This window comes from Oryx dammah, unplaced genomic scaffold (genome assembly GCF_014754425.2).
Source record: "Oryx dammah isolate SB20612 unplaced genomic scaffold, SCBI_Odam_1.1 HiC_scaffold_3, whole genome shotgun sequence".
Taxonomy (NCBI): domain Eukaryota; kingdom Metazoa; phylum Chordata; class Mammalia; order Artiodactyla; family Bovidae; genus Oryx; species Oryx dammah.
This window is the reverse complement of record NW_024070187.1, coordinates 86,717,939-86,739,088: the sequence shown is the minus strand read 5'-3', so window position 1 is coordinate 86,739,088 and position 21,150 is coordinate 86,717,939. Positions and strand designations below refer to the sequence as shown.

Genomic DNA, 21,150 nt, shown 5'->3' with positions numbered 1-21,150 from the left:
TGGCAGAAAGTGAAGAGGAACTCAAAAGCCTTTTGATGAAAGTGAAAGAGGAGAGTGAAAAAGTTGGCTTAAAGCTCAACATTCAGAAAACAAAGATCATGGCATTCAGTCCCATCACTTCATGGGAAATAGATGGGGAAACAGTGGAAACAGTGTCAGACTTTATTTTGTTTTATCTCCAAAATCACTGCAGATGGTGACTGCAGCCATGAAATTAAAAGACACTTACTCCTTGGAAGAAAAGTTATGACCAACCTAGATAGCATATTCAAAAGCAGAGACATTACTTTGCCGACTAAAGTCTGTCTAGTCAAGGCTATGGTTTTTCCAGTAGTCACGTATGGATGCGAGAATTGGACTGTGAAGAAGGCTGAGCACCGAAAAACTGATGCTTTTGAACTGGGGTGTTGGAGAAGACTCTTGAGAGGCCCTTGGACTGCAAGGAGATCCAACCAGTCCATTCTGAAGGAGATCAACCCTGGGATTTCTTTGGAAGGAATGATGCTAAAGCTGAAACTCCAGTACTTTGGCCATCTCATGCGAAGAGTTGACTCACTGGAAAAGACTCTGATGCTGGGAGGGATTGGGGGCAGGAGGAGAAGGGGACGACAGAGGATGAGATGGCTGAATGGCATCACTGACTCGATGGACGTGAATCTGAGTGAACTCCGGGAGTTGGTGATGGACAAGGAGGCCTGGCGTGCTGCAATTCATGGGGTCGCAAAGAGTTGGACATGACTGAGCAACTGAACTGAACTGAACTGAACTGAATGTTCTAGACCATGTGCTCCATAGTTTATATGCAAAATAATGCTAATTTTCACAAATTTTGCAAAAGCAGTATTAGTAAACTGGTTTTAGAGTTGAGAACACTAAAATGGAATCCGTATGCAAATCCTACCTATCTCAAAGTTCACTTTACTCTAGTAATTGGTCTTTGTGATGGTATTTCTGCAAGTGAGTTCCTCAGAGAATAAAGCATGAGGAAAAAGCATTCTGTGATTACGTCAGTAAGAGGACCAGAGCACACTCCCTCTCTTGAAGACTCTCCATGAGCTTAGGATATTAAAAAGTCCCTATGTATTTCTGAAACAAAGAAACCCATTTCATTTTCTTCATATAAGCATTTTACAAATTGTCAGAGAATTTTTTTTTTTTTTTTTTTTGGTAAAACATCTAACATTCCAGGACATACTTTGGGAAACTTTGTATATTGGAAGAAACTTATTAATAAGAATTCAACTCATTTAGAATCCAAGAAATATAAATCTTATTATATACTCTCAAATTAATGTTTGTCACAATCAGGGTCATGAACTCATTGGGTTGTGAAATCAATGAAGTGGATCCCAAACAGTATGTGGGAAACAAAGTAAAACAAATGGGATAGAAAATATCAGGGTTGCATGCAGTAAGCACTGAATCATGAAAATTTTTACTGGGGCACAGTGTAGAATACATTTCTTTCCATGATCATGGCCAAGAACATCTAAAGCCATTCCTTTTATGAAAGTCGCATGAATTGCTTGTTATGCAGGAATTATGATGATAACAAATGCTTGAACTGTAGTAAATTAACTGTAATCCCATGGCTAACTAAAAAACTAGTTATTACTTAAAATTAGATAATTTTAGAGCTGAATTATCTCGTAGAGGGAAAACCAAAATAGAGTTGTAGTGATTTGTCAAGGTCAGACAGCTGTTTGCTGGGCCTAGAACACAGAGTTTCTGATTTGTACACTAATATTCTTTTACTTGTTAGCATGTGGGTGTGTGGTATGTGTGTATGACCACGCGCTCAGTTGTGTCTGACTCTTTGCAACCCCATGGACTGTAGCCAACCAGGCTCCTCTGTCCAAGGGATTTTCCTGGTAAGAATACTAGAGTGGGTTGCCATTTCCTCCTTCAGGGGATGTTCCCAACCCAGGGATCGAACCCATGTCTCCTGGGTCTCTGGCACTGCAGGTGGATTCGTTACTGCTAAGCTACTAGGGAAGCCCCAATTGTCAGCATAGTGAAGTCTCTCAGTCCTGTCCGACTCTTTGCGGCCCCACGGACGGTAGCCTACCAGGCTCCACTGTTCATGGGATTTTCCAGGCCACAATACTGGGGTGGGCTGCCATTTCATTCTCCAGCGGACCTTCCCAACCCAGGGATTGAACCCGGGTCTCCTGTATTGCAGACAGACGCTTTACCGTCTGAGCCACCAGGGAAGTTCATTGTCAAGCATGCTCCTGCTGCTAAGTCGCTTCAGTCGTGTCCGGCTCTGTGCGACCCCATAGACGGCAGCCCACCAGGCTCCTCCGTCCATGGGATTCTCCAGGCAAGAACACTGGAGTGGGTTGCCATTTCCTTCTCCAGTGCATGAAAGTGAAAACTGAAAGTGAAGTCGCTCAGTCGCGACCCCATGGACTGCAGCCCACCAGGCTCCCCCTCCCTGGGATTCTCCAGGCAAGAACACTGAAGTGGGTTGCCATTTCCTTCTCCAATGCATGAAAGTGAAAACTGAAAGTGAAGTCACTCAGTCGCGACCCCATGGACTGCAGCCCACCAGGCTCCTCCGTCCATGGGATTTTCCAGGCAAGATTGACATAATTTTTATTTATAGAACATGAGATTATTCTTTTTAATAAGTAAGAAAAATAGGCACAGAATTCAGCAAATCATTCCCAGACAGTAAGTCAATGATAGGTTGCAAAAATGCTTAAGGCTTTAATTGAAGGAAAAAGTAATTTAGAGATACTTCAGTGCTGCAGTCTAATTATAATTCACAGCTAATCACTAACTAATTAACCCATTACTGGTGAGGCCATTCAGTTGTTTGGTTTCTCACCTGAACGTGTGAGTGTCCTGTATCTACGATTCTAAGACTTAGTAGATAACACAGCAGTAAACACAAACCCCTCTGTGTGTAAGCTAAAGATGCAACCTTTAAATAATGAATTTGAAGTATTCCCTCTAAACTCACACCATGTTTTCTGAGAAGAAAAGGAACTATGACTTACCGAAGCATTTCTTAGCAAAACACCTAGTAACTTCTACACATGTTATTTTAGACAAGTCTCTGTGAGACTCCTTCCAGTGGCAGTCTTGAAAATTATACCTAAATTTGCGCCTATTCATTCTTCTCTCATGGTCTGAGCTGGGGAGGGAGTGTCAGAAATCGGTCAGTAAAAGTTGGAAATATTTCCTTTTCCACCTCTCTTGCTCCCTGGAAAGCGCCCATCAGAGTCTGCCCTAGGATTCCTAAGGCCTGTCCCTGGATTCCAGCAAACCCTTCTCAAGTCTCTGGAACTCAGGTTGGCGCTATCTTCTCCCAGAAAGGTCCAGGCCACAAAGGGCAGAAATCATTTGATAACTTAATCTTGTTGAGAGGAAGAGACGCCTAGGCCTGTGTACTCCAGTGATAAACGGAAGCACCCGGGTGACTCAAGGAAGAGACATGGCAACGTTTAAAACTAATACAAACGAATACGGCGTAAACAAGAACTGAACGGGGGTAGGAACCATCCCCACCAATCGTGGTAGGGGGCTGGTGTGCGGAGGGGAGACGACTGAGTCGTGACAACCTGGAGGTTCCGGGGCGGGGGCGGGGCGGGGGCGCGGCGGGCCCGGGGAGGGGGGGCGGTTCTCCCCGGGAGACCCGGCTGGGAGAGCAGGCAGGGTAGCAGGAGGTCAATTTCCTAAAGCCCAGGACCGACCCTCGGACCCTCCCAATTCCTAGAATGAACTCAAAGCCGGTCCCTCCAGGCGGGGCCAGCGGCTTCCCTGGGGTCGCCACCGGGATCTCCTCCGCCCCGTCGCGGGGAAGGAGAAGATTCCGGGATGGGGAACGGTGCGGGCGGTAAATCCCGGCCACTCAAGCGCCCCCCGCGCCCCCGCCCTGCCTCCCCAGCCGGCCCCCGTGCGGCTTCAAAGCCCGACCCTGCCTGGGGCCGGCCGCGGGCACCGACCGTTCTCCCCACGCCTCCCCGCGCCTGCAGCGCCCGCCCCGGGCCGTCCCGGCGGGTGCGCAGGGGGCGCGGGCCCGGGCCCCGCGTGACGTGGGCGCCGCGGCGGGAGGGGCCGCCCGGGCGCGGGTCGAGGGGGGGGTCCGGCCGACTTATTAGCGCCCCGCGGGTCGCCGGCAGCGAGCAGACGACCGCTCGGCGAGCCACGGGAGCCGGCGAGCGGCCCACTCCTCCCACTCCTCCGCCTGCCTCCTCCCCTCCGGCTCCTCCCGCCCCCACCTCGGAGCGAGTCGCGGAGGCGCCCTCTCCCTGCCTCTTTCTCCCGCTCCCGCTCGCTCGTCCGTCTCTCTCGCTAATACTTCCCCCTGCCGTGCTCCTGGGGACCCAAGCATTCTCAGCGCTAACCTTAGGGACCCACGGTGCCCGAAAAGCCTAGAAAAAAGCCGCTGCGGACAGAGATAGTTGGAAGCCCCTCGTCCCTCCCCCCCACCGCCTCTGCCGGCGCAGCCCGTGCCCGGCTCGCAGCACCTTCTCTCCTGAACACTCTGTTTGGGAGGACGGGGTGAGAAGGTGAAGTGGAAAGAACTGCAGAGCAGAGGGGGCCAGGCTCAGAGCTCAGATTTCATTTTCATTGAAGCCAAGCACGGAAGATCAGTTTTTTTTTTTTTTTTAATTCTGCATTTTTTTTCCTTTTTTCCAAGAAACTTACTTTGGGGGGGAAGGTTTTGCTCTGGGCATTTGCTTTGCCCAGCAGTTGAAAAGTGAACTCGACTCGTGATGGTTCTCCTGTCACTTTGGTTGATAGCAGCCGCTCTGGTAGAGGTTAAGACTTCAGCTGATGGACAAGTAAGTGGAAAATAATAACAATAAAAAACTCAAACCCAACCTTTTCCCCGAAACAGTTCCTCCCCCTCTTTCCCCTCCTCTCTCTCCTCCTCCCCCCTCCCACCCTTTCCCTGTTATCTGGTGCCTTCACGGTCGGTGTTTTCGAGGGCTGGACGCAGCGTGCGGGGCTTTCGGGGGTGGAGGGGGTTACATTGCATGGGAGCCCAGGCTTGTCACCCCTCGGGCTTCACTTTGCGGCATTCCGAACAATTCCCGGTGACCCGACTGCAGCCAATTCGCATCCTCGCCGGGCCATCTGGGTTTCCCTTTTCCGGAGGGCGGTGTGGGCGCTTGAATGAAGTTCTGGACGCTGGGTCCAGGATCCCAGGGCTCCGACTGCATCAGCCGGAGTCGAGTTCGCGGGGCTTTCTCTCCTGCTCACTGACTCACAGCTTTTTTCGGGCAGCCGGAGGCGGGGGTTTCAGGAAATCCTTGGGCCGGACAGGGAGCGATCCAGTAGACACGTGTCCTGGGAGTACCGCGGCCGGGCTGGGGTTTGACAGTTGGGGAGGGGGGCCCCCGGGGACGTTTCCTGCCCTGCGTTTTCCTGGGCAGGGAGGCTGGAGGCGCCGGCCGCTCTTCTCCCCTCCCCCTCTACACAACTCCTCCTCTTTTTAAAGCGAAGTTGAGTACTGCTCTGTTTCTTTTCGGCCCAGCCCCCACCCTTTGGAGCCTCAAGGTGAAGCCCGATGCTCTCAGAAGAGTCCTTGAGAAGGCTCGGCGGGACGAGCCGAGCCCTGTGTAGTCAGTCACAGCAGCGCAGGGCCGCTGCGGCTCTGGGTACAGAATTTCTCCGTGAGTTTTTTTGTAGCGTCTCTTGGTCTGCTGGGTCTGACCATAGGGTGAAAAAGTAAGAGACTCGTTCTAGTTGCTGCCTGACCTCAAATCTGATCAATCAGGATTTAGACTTCTGTTTTGCACATATAAATTCGGAGACTTTCTTTTCTACTCCTGATCCAATATCTGGAGTTTTCCAAAGAGAATATTGAGTGTCAGGATTTATTTTTGCTGGCTTCGTAAATGTTAAAAGTTAAAACGAGCAAACGACACCCTGTCCCAAATTGCTGTTGCATTGGCTCGTGCTCCCCGTCACAGGAACCTTCTACAAACCAGGGTGCAGCGGTTAGGCACCAATCCCAGTCTCCGGCGTCGCCTGATTAGTCAGCTCCTGAAAAGCATTAATGGTAGAAATAAAACGCATGAGGTGATAAGATGAAACCCAGTAACTGTTTCTTTTTCTTACTTTCCCCCCTCCTTTCCAGGCTGGTAATGAAGAAATGGTGCAAATAGGTAAGCCTTATTCTCAGATGTCGCTCTTATCTTGGTAGGGAATGAAGTAAGCTAAGCAAAATATTGTTTCTGAAATTTCTCCCATTGATGGTTAAAGAAGTAATTGGTGGTCCAGGAACATTCCTATTCTTCTCTTCCTCTTTACAGAGGAGGGAGTCACTTTCCTCAGGCTGAATTGTAGTGCTGTAAAAATTGTCCTGCAGTTGGACTTTTCAGGTGTCAATTTGTTATCTGTCTTTGGACAAGCCACTGGTAGGAACTTGAAAGGTGATGGAGGGACTGGAAGAAGATACAGAGATAATCAAATGAAATCAACTTCTGTAAGGTTAGGTGGAATACATTTGATTAGAAGAGAAAGTGTAAGAATGCTACAAAGAAGAGAAAAATAAAGTACAGATGATGGAAAGTTTTCTCTTAAAATTTTTTCCAGCTTTGAATAATCCCTCTGATGACTTTTCTTATACCATCTGTTTTAAAATCATTCTGCTATTGTGTAAGATATGTTAGGCCTTTTGCAGATAACATCTAAAACCTCCGTATTGCCTGATGATAAAGGACTTATTCCCATTTTATGGGTGAGGAGACTGAGGCTCACAGAGTGTGTCCTGTAAAATGTCCCTCCAAAGTCCGTGGTCTTTTTTTTTGGAAGCTGTGTATAATAATATATTTGTTCTGAATTCAGAGACTGAAAGTCATCTGTCAAGAAGCTGGGCTCCATTCAGTCTTTTCATACACAGTTAACTTGAGTTACTTTAAAAGATAATTTTCTTTTTGGCACAGTAGTCTGTGTATTCTGTATTTGTCAAGTGATACTATAAAGTCATCTTTTAGATGAAAAGTTTTTATTACTGCAGACTTAGTCACAAATTGTTGCCTATGTGCTGTGTGCCAGGCAGAGTGTTAATTGCTTGATGTGCCTTATGTCATCTATTTGTCACAACTGCACTAGGAGGTTGGGACACATTTGTGCCTATTTTAGATTTGAAGGAAATGAAGCTTGAGAGGTTATACAGCAACCTGCTATAGTGCATAGTGGAGAGATGGGGGACTCCAGAGGTGTAAACTAAATGGAGGGGTCCCAAGATCCAGGCCCAGAGGCATCTGTATGTAGCCGCCTGTCACCCTGTGTCACAGTGCTCCCTTCCTTCAGTGCCTGGCATTGTTGGAACTCCTCCCCAAGCTTAGACCTCCACAGGAAGAGGAGAACAGATGGGAGGAGATGGACTGAATACTGCATTGAAAATACAATGTCTATGAAGACACATTTGTCGTTTGTAGTTGATAGCATTCAGCCATCAACATGTGATCTTTTTAAAGAAGGAGTTTTTCCTTTCTAACCAGTCTTCAAGCAAATAGGGAAAAGAAAGCTCTTACTTTTTATGTCTTAAACATTTGATTACTTAAACGTCCTAACATTTCAATATGTAAATTAAAAAACTATTTTAAGATTACTCATTCTACAAGGAATAAAATATATTGCTTTGATTAAATTTTCAGATAGACTCAGCATGCTTATATGTAAGAGGCCTTGGTTGAGACAGTGGTCCAGTCCTTTAGCTAACAGAAACTACTTTGGTAGCTCTTGTCCTCAGGGAAGAAAGGAGTACCGGTCTGCTTTATTTTGATAAGAGGGAGATGAGTAACAGCACAGAAGAGAAGAGGTCAGGGCACTCTTAGGTTGTGTTGCTGGAGATTTATTTTCTCCTTGCAAGTTTATTTGCTCTCAGCAAGTGCCTCTGCTTTACGAGATTTCTCTCTTTGATTATTATCAGTTTTACTTACCATTTTCAAATTGAGTTGAAGGGAAGAAATATAGATGAAAGGAGACTTGACTCATGAATCCTGTGATAGCAAAAGTGTATCATTTGGCTTTGGGTTATAATCATTTGTGTTTTCTTAAGAGGGATTTAAAATTTTATTTGTAAAATATATTTTAAAAGTTTGATGTGCAGTAATGAGATTTCATTCTCCTGTCCCTGTGCATCAAGGGATTGCTAACCTGGAGGTTTGGTAAAGTGTACTTTTCTACATATAGTTAAGTAATTTTTTTCCAATAATTGATTGAAAAGTAGTTTTGAACAACTTATTAGGAAATTAGAAAAATTAATGAGTTTATATTTACTGATCTACGAATTGGTTAGGTAAAATTCCGTGTTTCAGAATAATTTGTGAATGTCTCAGGAAGAGTAAATATAAATTAATAACAGATCACAAATTGTTAGGAAGCTAAATTTAAAGAATACTTTCTCTCTATGTATACACACACATGCAGGTGGTGAATATAAGTGTACACTTTGCTGATTCTTCACGAAGGGAACACTTCTAGGTGACCAGCACCTGGATCAATAAGAACATTACTAGTGCTTTGTGTCACTTTCCTAGCAGGATTCCTGTATGAAAGGTGGCTTCTAATAGGATAGCTTAATTTTGCCATTTTTTAAATGCTTTTTATAAACAAAAATAATGTACACTTTTTAGTATTTGCCTTAGGAAACAAATTTTAAAAATATATATCTGATGTGCTTCAATCCTCTGGACTAGGAAGGCTTTTATTTAGTTGAGGAGAGGGCAGTCTGTGATGGGGGCAGGTTGGAGTGTATACAAATGTCACCCATCAAGTGTGGAGAGGGCAGTCTTTGATGGGGGCAGGTTGGAGTGTATACAGATGTCATCCATTAAGTGTGGAGTAGGAGATATGGCTTCTTTACTTTTTTCTCCACCCAATGGAAGAATGCCCTTTTGTTATGTGGGAAAGTATGTTTGGCTCTCAGGAAAACAGACAAATAAGTTTTGATCTGTGATCTAGTTCTCTTCTCTTTTGTTCACCAGAGAGGAGCTGTCCACCTGGTGGTATAGTTGCTAAGTCATGTCCGACTCTTTGCGACCTCAAGAACTATAGCCCACCAGGCTGCTCTGTCCATGGGATTTCCCAGGCAAGAATACTAGAGTGGGTTGCTGTGTCTTTCTTCAGAGGATCCTCCAGATCTAGGCATAGAACCTTCATCTCCTGCGTTACTAGTAGATTCTTTACTGCTGAGCCACCAGGGAAGCCTCATCTACCTGTCTACACCCATGTATACATTTATACACCCATGCATACCTGCATACACAGTGTATGTGTGTGCTCAGTTGCTCAGTCATGCCTGACTTTCTGTGACCCTTTGGACTGTAGCCCACCGGGCTCTTCTGCAATGGAATTTTTCAGGCAAGAATACTGGAGTGCATTGCCATTTCCACTTCCAGAGGATCTTCCCAACACAGGGATCGAACCCGTGTTCTCCTACATCGCAGGCAGATTCTTTACCACTGAGCCATCAGGGAAGCCCATACACAGGATATACATACATCCATATATACCCATACATACATACATCCACGTATATGCACACACACATACGCTTGTGCACACACATACATATAGGTGCATATGTGAATGTGTGTGCACTGTGTATACATGTGTAAATGTGTTTCATGAGATAGGTAGCATGCTTCTGTGACATAGCAGGGAACTCTCATTTCTGACTCAGACTATGACCTTGGTAGGTTGCCTAGGGTAATTGTGGGTAGCTTGCCGCCTGGCCTGATGGGATAAGGAGTTTTGCTCTGTGACACATGTGGCTTAGGAAATAAATCATAGTTCGGTATAAATTGGAGAATCTGAAAAAGAACTCTCTGAGTCTTTTTGTTTCATAAACCACGGCTTTGAGATCACTTGAGTATCATCAGAGGAAAAATCACTCTGAGGCTTTGGTGTTCAGCCACTTCCCCTCTCCCTCCCATCCCATCCCACCCCCTCCCCTGCTCTTGGAATTGGGACATGTCAATCTTTTTCTGCCCTATTACTGTTTCTGGTTTCAAATTCCATTGCGTTTCATTCTTAACCAAACGAAGTTGCTAATTTATACTCTCAGCTATCTGGTTTCCTGAGAAATAATTTTTCATTATTTACAGGTACTCATTTCAAAGTGAAGTGTGAGTTACTCTACCTTCTCCTTGGCGTAGAATAAGTAGAATAAGTGTTTCCACTAATGTAGACCTTGAGAGAGCAAAGACTGTCTTGACTGCTGTGTCTATCTCCTGCACATAAACAGGGCTTGGTACCTTGTGACTCTCAAATATCTGTTGTCCAGTGCATAGATCTAGTAACCAGGTTATTAGCATATTAGGATTTGCCTGTGTTCTGGTTTTCTTAAAATATTCTTGTTCTTTGTCCCTCTCCAGGTTTAATTGATCCCTAGGAAAATGAGGATAGAGACAATGGATGTACAATTAATTATTCAGTGTTATCAAGGCTCCTTGTGACTTCCTTTTTCATTCCACAAAGCCAAGGACTTAGGGTTATTGTTTTTTTTTTTTTTTTATGTTTTTGTGTTTGTGTTCCACAAGTATTAGTCAAGTTGAATTGAATTATGCGCAAGTTTGAAATGTCCGCTAATTTTACCCTGAAGTCTATTTGAGATAACTTTCCATGTTTCTGGCATCAGTGGAAATAAGATAAGCAACGATCGAAATCTGTCAATCCAGTTTGCCAGCAGCAACACTAAAAATGTGGTCTAAAGGAAGTTTAAAGGGATCCCTTGTAAAATTTAGAACTTCAGCCACCTAAGCCATTGCTCTTCTCTGTAACTAAAGATCATACACTTGACTTTACTGATTTAGCTCCTATCCCACCATTGAGCACCATAATGATCTAAGTTAAGTGCTTTAAGTGTCTTATGTAAAGATGTTATTAGGTGCAGTATGTTACCTATCACTGGCAACTTACTGCTCTTTAGCTGAACTGTTTCCTCCCCATACTTCACTGTTTTCTTTTGTCCTTGTACCATATAATCATGATATTGCTCAGAAATGTTATGAAATCTCCAGGGTCACCTCTGTTTCCAGGATGATTATCTTTAAGCACTCTTTGCTTATGGGTAGCCAACCCAGATTACCTTGGAAATCCATCAGGGACAGTTCCAAATTGCCTGCTGAAATCATGAGTGGTTTCAATATGAAGAGTGTGGTTGTACTGCTTGGACTGGATCTATTGACAGTGAGGACTTAATGGAATCCCAGTGCTTCCTCAAAAAGGATTGTTATTACCAGAATTTGGGGAACTCTCATCTTAGACTTCCTCTAATAAGAGATCAGCTTTTACTTTTAAGCTGTACTCCTATTCTAAGTTGTTGAATTGTGCTTTTTAATTAATCAGTTATGGTTCTGACTGTAGATGCTTTAGACATGCCTCTTGTGGTTATCTTCTTTTTCTGTATTCCCCAGGTTTTAGACAATCATTCCAGATATCAAGCTCTTGTTATAACTTAGAATATTCTTGTTCAATCTTCTTTTAATACACAGATTGTGGGGATTTTGTATACCTCTTTTTGTTGTTTAATATTTTAGTATAATTTTCCGTATCATTACAAACCCCTCATAAGCATCATTCAGTTTAGTTCAGTTCAGTTCAGTCGCTCAGTCGTGTCCAACTCTGCGACCCCATGAATCGCAGCACGCCAGGCCTCCCTGTCCATCACAGACTCCCGGAGTTCACTCAAACTCATGTCCATCGAGACGGTGATGCCATCCAGCCATCTCATCCTCTGTCGTCCCCTTCTCCTCCTGCCCCCAATCCCTCCCAGCATCAGGGTCTTTTCCAATGAGTCAACTCTTCGCATGAGGTGGCCAAAGTACTGGAGTTTCAGCCTCAGCATCAGTCCTCCAGTGAACACCCAGGACTGGTCTCCTTTAGGATGGACTGGTTTGGATCTCCTTGCAGTCCAAGGGACTCTCAAGAGTCTTCTCCAGCACTGCAGTTCAAAAGCATCAATTCTTCAACGCTCAGCTTTCTTCACAGTCCAACTCTCACATCCATACATGACTACTGGAAAAACCATAGCCTTGACTAGACGGACCTTAGTCGGCAAAGTAATGTCTCTGCTTTTTAATATGCTGTCTAGGTTTGTCATAACTTTCCTTCCAAGGAGTAGGCGTCTTTTAATTTCATGGCTGCAGTCACCATCTGCAGTGATTTTGGAGCCCCCCAAAATAAAGTCTGACACTGTTTCCACTGTTTCCCCATCTACTGATTAACCTTAATTTGTGTGATCATTTCCCTAATGGCCTCCGCCTTCTTATGATAATGGATGTTGCCACACAGTGTTGCATGCAGATTATTGCTTACATTTCCAGTGACTACTTCTGGAGAGTCCTAGAAGTTGATATCTGAGTAAAACCGAATTAATAGGGTGCGTTTTGACAAGTGACTTTTGAAGAAGTTTCTAAGACCCAAATTCTGACTAGCAATATATAGGAAAGTGTTGATTTAAAATATTTTAATTTTAGATGTGGTTCTGCTCTTCTTGATGTTTGAACATAATTTTTAAGTATTTAGTTATTAGTCTCTGAAAGATGAAATGAATTAATCATTTTTTTAGGTATCAAGTACATCCAAATGTGAACCATTATGGAGAAGGGAAAGGCTACCCACTCCAGTATTCTGGCCTGGAGGATTCCATGAACAGTATAGTCCATGGGGTTGCAAAGAGTTAGACACAACTCAGCGATTTTCACTATCACTTTCATATTATAGAAAGGTTTTGTAATTTTATCAGTACTGCAGGATGACTTGTCCACCTCCTAGAACAGAATTTGAGAGATGTATATTCTTTAGAATGGCTAGTAAAGAGTGGGGAGTTTCCTAGCTTAGGAATCTCTGTTCCCACATGTAATTGATCCATCCTGATTTTCTGAATATGTTTACACATTTTGCTGACTCACTGTAAAGCCCTAGGAGAGATTTGTGGTAAAATATCAGTGTCTTGTGTATAAAAATGAGTGCCACAAATTCAGCATGATGAATCTTTTTGGAATTTAGGACAAATTGTGAGCAGCATGAAATAGTCTTGTTCTCAAAGTGACTGATAAAACAAAAAGAGTATTTAGGAAACTTTTAGAAAGTAAAGTAAGATTAAACATATGGATCTTCAAATACTTGAATGATAAACCACATTGCCTACAATTGTTTCATATTTAATACATATATTTTTGTATGTACTAATGCACACAAATAAAGATAAAAGAATGATTGAAATGATTATTCATGTGAATTTGCATTCTCTTTCTTTTATATGTAATATCCGTTGTTTTTTACAAGTAGAGTAACATTCCTTAATCTAAAATCTAACCAGTGTGTGGATTTGTTGGTCAGTCGCTCAGTCTTTCCAACTTTTTGTGACCCCATGGACTGCAACACGCCAGGCTTCCCTGTCCTTCACCATCTCCCAGAACTTGTTCAAACTCATGTCCATTGATTCAGTGATTCTCAGAGATGATCCAGCCATTTCGTTCTCTGTCGTCCCCTTCTCTTCCTGCCTTCAATCTTTCCTAGTATCAGGGTCTTTTCTAATGGGTGGGCTTTTCGTATCAGGTGGCCAAAGTATTGGCGCTTCAGCTTTAGCATCAGTCCTTCCGATGAATATTTAGGATTGATTTCCTTTAGGATTGACTGGTTTGATCTCTTTGCAGTCCAAGGGACTCTCAAGAGTCTTCTCTTAGAGGACCAACTAATATTAATTTCCTCTCCTCTGTCAAATGGTCAGCAGCACAGATGCTTTTCACTGTGTGGTTGTGGTTTAAAATCCTGACTGTACCACTTTCTAGCTGATGACCTTAACCTGTAAAAGTGTCCTTGTCTTGTATGTGACTGAAGTATTCTATTTCATAGAGTTTTAAAGGATTCATATAATGCTGCCACATGGTGAGCCAGCTAGAATAATACATATTATTATTACCTATTACCTATGGGTATGTCTTAGTCTTGTGCTTTTTAAAAAACACTTTTACTCGAGGAGAGCTGCCTCGCGCTAGTCCCTACATTTCTGATAGGTCTGCCTGCCACCATGGCTTTCCAGGTACCTTAATTTAGTGTGTCACGGACTTGTATGCTATCCAGCCACTCAACTTACCATGTGACAGGTCTTTAAGAGTTCTGTTTTCACGTATTAGCTTCATGTTGGCATTTCAACATAGTGTTGCTTAACTCATTGGAATATAGTAGTAGAGGGAGGAGTTGAATAAAGAATAGTGCAGAAACAGTTATTCCATGTGGATTCCATACCAACTGTATTTTGTATATACTGGACATAATTCTTTCTTCATTTCACTTTATTTATTGAAACCCCTTTTTTCCATTTCACTGAGCAAAAGTTCTTATGTTAATCATAACTCCTTGGGATGCAAAAAACAGGAACTCAGTTGATAGTGGTTAAGGAAGACAAAATTGATCAGATAATCAAAGTCAGGTATAGCTGGATTTAGGTTTCAAATCATGTCAAAAATCAATCTCTCTCTTTCCCCCCATTCCTCCTTTGCCTCTCCTTCTCTCCTTCTCCCCTGTCCCTTTTCTCCCTTCCTCTCTTTCTTCCTTCTCTCTTTCTTTCGCTCTCATTTTTCCTTTGCATTGGCTTTATTTCTCTAGTAGCATAAGATTGTGATCATCCAAGCCCTCCACGTTGTGGCAAAGACCATCCCCAGCAACTCTAGGCTATCATCCTACCTTTCACCCTACTAGACAAGACACTTCTGTCCTGGCAGCTCCAGTAGTAGTTCCTGGTAGAGCTTTTATTGGCTACTCAGCTTGAGTCATATGTCATTTTTTTATCATTAGGTGTGGAAAACCGTTCAGTGAACGTGTGTCCACGAGAGCTGCCCCTGTCACGACAGTCCACTCGGTTTCCTGATTTACATCCTAGTTCCTAAGCCTGGAGCCCTCTCCTGAACCCCATGCTTGCAGATCTTTCACCACGATATTACCTATTGACAGTCCTCCTCCTTGGGGATTGGCTCTAACATCCTAGAGAAAAGAAATGGAACAGTCAAAAAGAGTCTAAAATGTTATATCTTGGGATGGAGGAAATTGGGTTGCTGCTGACACATGGAAAAGTTCCTTTTTTGTTGTCTTTACCAGTATTAATTAAAAGTGCACGTGCCAGGCTCTTGCAAAAAAAAAAAAAACACAACAAAAAAAAACAACTTATTTTCAAGCCATGCCTGGTGCTCAGTGAGGCAGTGCTCAGGTTAGCCCGGATTGAGATGTTTCATTCTTTATGTGCAGGAGCTGAGGGTGGAGCGTGAGACAGTTAACCTGAGGGAAAACTGAGGTTCAATTAAAGAACAAGAGGGGATGGATGCTGGAAGTCACAAATGTCCAATAACACCACAGCTGTGAGGACTTCCAGCACCTTGATGGGAACTGGTGGCTGTGGCCAGCAGAGGAATGGACCCCCAAGATGTCTGTGTCTGAATTCCTGGAAGATGTAAATACATCACATGGCAAAGAGGGATTAAGTCTTCAGATGGAGTTAAGGTCGGTTATTTCATATCAGATGGTTTTTTGTACTTTTTGTCAAACCATGAACCAGACTATTTTAGATTTGGAAAAAATAATTACCACAAGTAACATTTCAGTGAAAACCTTTAAAGCTGCTATCCACATTTCTTATCTGTCATATTTTCCTCAGCCTTTGGCCCTGGGGATAAATGCTACTTTTCCTGGCTTGAAATTCTAGACTCAATATTAGTTTCTGAAAGTATTATCCATCAAAAAATTGTAAGACATACGAGAAATATTAATTTTTAGAATGTTTGATAATTCTCTTGCATCTGTAAAGTTTCCAATGATGATAAATATAACCAGTAAAAGTGCTTCTTAAAAACTGAGATTGAAATGTTAAGATTTTTGGCATTTCGGTCTCACTTAATAAAGTAAAGGAGCATCCCAGGTGACGCAGTGGTAAAGAATCCACCTGCAATGCCGGAGGCCCAAGAGATGGGGGTTCGATCCCTGGTTGGGAAGATCCCCTGGAGGAGGAAATGGCAACCCGCCCTAGTATCCTTGCCAAAAAATCCCATGGACAGAGGAGCCTGGTGGGCTACAGTCCTTGGAATCTCAAAGAGTTGGCCATGACTGAGTAACTGAGCACACACACAGCACAGCAGCAAACCCCCCCCCCCCAAAACTCGTTAGCCTGTTATTGATTATTTGATTATTTTAAGATGTAGCAAACAAAGAAAATACTTGGATATATTTCTGTAAAATAGTTGTTCTTTTCTTAAAAGATCTCCTCTTACCTGATTTCATGTTCTGGAATGCTAAAGAATGTGCTGTTCTTTCCTAAATGACTCTCTTGAACATAAACATTGTGCAATTGCAACAAATATTTATGAAAAAGCCAGATTTTTTTAACAATGAGAAGAATTTTGAAGTTTACAAGTATTTGTTCTTCCTTAATAATGAGTATAAAAAAAAGCAACCCCCCCACAAGAGTTGTGAAAATAGGTTTGCAACTAAAGTAAAAGACATCAAAGTGTTTCTCTGCCTTGTGGTGATAACAGCTTAGAGGAGATGAAGTGAGGAAAAAGGAATTTGGCTGCATTCAGAATTTCAGCCTGTTATCATGATTAATTTTTAATTGCCTTTGAGAGAAGATGTGTCCCCATCTCCGTTGGTGTTTACAGCCTGGGTGAGGCCTCTGGCATGTAATGTCCTCTTAATGTCCACTCTTCACCCCACTCACATCTCTCTTGAAACAGCTGGCCCCTGTCATTTCTAATGAAATTCATTCTCTTACCCTTGGCTCAGGATTTGGAAATGTTGTTGTTGGAGTGGCTTCTTGAGCAAATCTTGAAAATGCTTATTTGATTTCATTCTTGTGGCCAGATTGTTGCATACTGAGAATTTATACCTGATAAAGGAAATTGCCTGTGTGACTGCCTCTATAGTAGGGCAATCAGCCAATTCGTGGGAGAGAATCCCAGTCTCTGACTTGGGTAATGGAGCATGGGTTTGTAGAGCCATGGACTTTAGGCCATTTGGTGTCATGGTGTTCAAGATCCTTCCTAACCACCAGAAATAATAGCTTGGGTTGGGGATGGAGAGGGGAGAGGCCCGAGGGGAGCTGGGACACAAGTGACTTCCTTTCTTGTACAGCTCTAGCTGGATGGGGATAGTAGCAGCAGCTAACTTTACATTTACTGAGATGTTCTTAGATGGACCAAGCCCTTTATGTGGTTTTATCTCTTCTTATTTTACAGGTAACCTGTCTGAGCCTTGTATTTTCGTAATTTGTTCACAGGATGCCAAAGAGCACATCAGCTTGAAACCAGCATTCAAATGCAGTGCTTTTTGACTTCAGACTTTTCATGTAAAACTGTCGTACCCCACTTCCTTCTTTACTTGGGAACTAAAGCCACGTTGGGCTTCCCAGGTGGCACTCGTGGTAAAGAACCCACCTGAATGCAGGAAACATAAGAAACACGGATTCGATCTCTGAGTTGGGAAGATCCCCGGGAGAAGGACAGGGCAGTCCACTCCAGTATTCTTGCCTTGAGAATCCCATGGACAGAGAAGCCTGGCAGGTTGCAGATCATAGGGTTGCAAAGACTCAGACATGACTGAGACAACTTAGCACGCAAAGCCGCATTGCATCAATCACAAGTATTCCAATATTCTGTGTACTTGGGGTAGCTTTGGTTTTAATTAGATCAGCTAAAAATTGCTGTGATACATGAGAACCTTATTCTGCAGCCATTCTTGGTCCTAGCACTGTTGATTGTACTACTCAAGGCTTGTTTTTTCTTGCTGTTCTAGATTGTGGTCTTCGTAATGTGTTGGGGACATCTAGTCTCCTCTGGAAGATGCTACACGCTACATTTGTGTAGCGTCCTGAAACATATTTAGAAGGATACCAAGCTGCCTGTCCTCAGTTGTGAGCGCATGTGGCCAAATGTGTGAAGGCATTAAAATGATCCCAAAGCCTGGGTCATGGGGTCATGTTGTGAGAGCCCTCCCCCCAGGAATTCCCACTTCCAAAAATAGATGTTAATTTCTTTTTTCCCCCAAAACTGGTGTACACTGGGGATATTTAAACACGTTTAACATCACACTTCTGCCCCAGATTGCTTAAAATCTCTGAAAGGACATGACATCAGCATGTAACTTCTCACACATAGGGATTTATTTTATAACTGTTATGCAGACAATGTATGACAGAGGTAGGAAGCTTAGACCATGAAGTCTGTACTTTAAGGCAAGTAAGCAGGGAAGTTTTCTTGGAAAAGCTGGGGCTTCAGAAAGGCCATGATGCTTGGGTTAGCTTTGAGTAGATGGAGAGAAAGCAACAGACCTTTCCATGCAGTAGAGTGCAGGAGTCTTTAAAGGCAAGAGTGATTAATCAGTGCTGTGATTAAGGTGTAGTGAGCACATCAGCATGTTGCTTTAGGTAATATGGGAGATGATATCAAAAAGAAGTTAGAGGCAGAATGCAGAAAGCCTTAAATGACGACATAACTTTTTGATTCAGGCTAAATTACCTAACTTTGAGTTTCAGTTTCTTATGTGTGAAGTGAGGGATTTGATTAGTAGATAGTATCCTAAGCAATTTTCAGGTCTGACTTTGAAATAAAGATATCAGTTTTCTAATTAATCTTATCCTGAAATAATGATCAGTTAGTCGAAACTATTACCACAGCAGCAGCAGCGGTTGAAACTATTCAGGAAAAAATAACAGGGTAATATTAATTATTATTAACATTTATTGAGCACTTACTAAGTGCTGGATACTGTGTTCAGCACTTTGGATTAGGCCATTCAATTCTTACAGCAAGTCTGTGAATTAAAGTCTATTGCTCTAAGTTTTTCAGGTGAGTGATAATATAAAAAGTCTTAGTGTCCAGAATCACAATTAAACATACTCCTCTGACCTGCCTGGTCTGAACATGTTGAGAAATAGCAAATCTGAAAACATGGTTAAAAGATCTCTTACAAAAGAGGCCAGGGTGGAGCACAGGGCTCTCGTATGGGGCAGGCAGTGGGCCAGCTGACAGACACCTCACCCCATATGAGTGTGTCAGGACTGCTGGGCTGAGACAGGGCCTGAAGCGGGATATGCGGGCGTGAAGTGAAAGAGGATGGTCCTTATCAGAAAGGACAGGGTTCTTCCTTCCTGGGAAGAATGATGGTGAGGGCATGCTGAGCTTCACAGGCTGCTTATTTTTCCCAGACTGGCTATTCACATCCATCATGCCTCTTCACTGGGGAAGAGTGAGTTAAGGAGGGCAGAGAGGCCAGGATATTCAGAGAAAAATATTCCCTTACAGAGAATGGGAGCAGGTGAAAGGCACTGCACCCCTACCTTAAGAAAACATGATGTTTTCTACTTGAGATACCTTAGTTGTAAGAAAGAGGCAAGGATGAGATGGTTTTTCAAGGTCTTGTTTATTTTTGACTGTATGGTTATAATTCTATGAATATCCAAAGGGATTGCAGAGGAGGGGCTAATTTCCTGCCTCTGGTTCCTTGGTATGAGGGGGTTCTGTGTTTGCATTCCAGGAGGTCTGTTTTAATGATTAGATACACTTTTGTTGTTGTTCTTAGTGGCTTAAAATGTTAAGTTCAGGATATTGTGAAATGTTTGAATTTATAGGCCAGCAGACACTGTGAGAAATATCCCCCACATTTTCAAGCAGATTCGGGCTATAGAGGTTTATGACAACTTGTGTGGTTTGCTGTCATCGATCACTTGATGATAATTACTGTTTGGTGCTTCTTTAGGTTCAAGTTGCTCTCATTTATTCATTCACAGATATTTATTGGGTGACTTTAGAGTCAGTTTTAGGCACTGCAGAACTATAGTGAGGAGAGCAGATACAAATTTCTTCCCCCTGAAGCTTGGATGCTAGCAGGTATAATAAAGAAACAAGGGTTTTCTTGGTGGCTCAGATGGTAAAGAATCTGCCTGCAATGCAGGAGTCCCAGGATTGATCCCTGGGTTGGGACGATCCCTTGAGAAGGGAATGACAACCCACTCCAATATTCTTGCCTGGAGAATTCCACAGACAGAGAATCCTGGTGGGCTATAGTCCATGGGGTTGCAAAGAATCGGACATGACTGAGCGACTAAGTATGCACATTAAGAAGTGATCAAGCAGACATATATAAAATATATAGTATGTGAGATGGTGACAAGTTTTATGGAGAAAAGTAAAATGCAGAAGCAAGATAGTAATGAGATGGTTCCTGGGGTCAGGAAAGACAGTGGGAGGGCCAAGTTTAAGTGAAGACCTGAAGGCATGGAGGGCTGAGCCATGCAGTTGTCAGGGGAAGATATTTCGGCAGAGGAAATGGTGAGCACAGTGACCTTGAGATGTGAGATTTCCCAGTGCTGGACCTTGCAAGCCATTTTACTCTGAGCGAAATGAGTTTTGAGGAGAAGAGTGACATGATCTTCCCTTTGTATCCCTCTGGCTCTGGTTTGAGGACGACTTGTGAAGGGGAGCATGGTGGTGTGGACTAGGGTAGCAGTAGGGGAGGTGGTGAGCAGTCATCAGAGTCTGGATGTATTTTGAAGGTAGAGTCAATAAAATTTGTTAAAAGATTTTGTGTGTGGTGTGAGAAGAATTAAGGATGATTTAGTCGAGTTTTCGGTCTGAGTAACTGGGAGGATGGAGTTGCCATCTACCGACATGGTGAGGCGGTGCAAGTTTGGGAGTGGGAAGTTCACTTTTGGATCCGTTGGTGTGCCTAGTGACTATGCACAGGGAGAGGATCCAGGGGCAGTTGAATTGATGAGAGAAGGACTTATGGAGGAATCCTGGGCTGGAGGTATACCACGGTGAAGGCATTCGAAGTCATGAGACAGAATGAGTACACCACGCTAGGGAGGGTACATGCGGAAGAGGAGTCTGTGACCAGGTCCTGCGGCACTCCAGTGGGTATCAGTCATGAGAATAGAGGGATGTGAGAAGGGAGAATGAGAAGAGGAGACCACCGAGAAAAAGATGAGAACCAGTAGAGAATGGTGTTTTGGAAGCTAAAGAAAGGGGGTGTTTCTTAGGAAAGAGAAACAGAGCGAGTAAGAAGATGGAGTCTGGACCATCGGTTTTAGCACTGCGGAGTTACTAGTGACTTTGGCAACAGCATGATTCGACTGGGTTCAAGAAAGAACAAGATTGGGAAGAGAGGATTTGGAGAAATCTAATACAGTCA

General features: G+C 43.4%; 1 protein-coding gene across 1 annotated transcript in view; it reads left to right on the top strand.

Moving 5' to 3' along the window:
* Positions 1-4,186: 4,186 nt before the first annotated feature.
* ADAMTS3 (ADAM metallopeptidase with thrombospondin type 1 motif 3) overlaps positions 4,187-21,150 on the top strand; it is a 285,859-nt gene continuing 268,895 nt past the window's right edge. The window contains exons 1-2 of the mRNA XM_040237040.1: positions 4,187-4,796; positions 6,098-6,125. Of these exons, the coding sequence (XP_040092974.1) occupies positions 4,728-4,796; positions 6,098-6,125 (97 nt within the window). The 5' untranslated portion in view covers positions 4,187-4,727. The remainder of the gene's footprint in view (positions 4,797-6,097; positions 6,126-21,150) is intronic.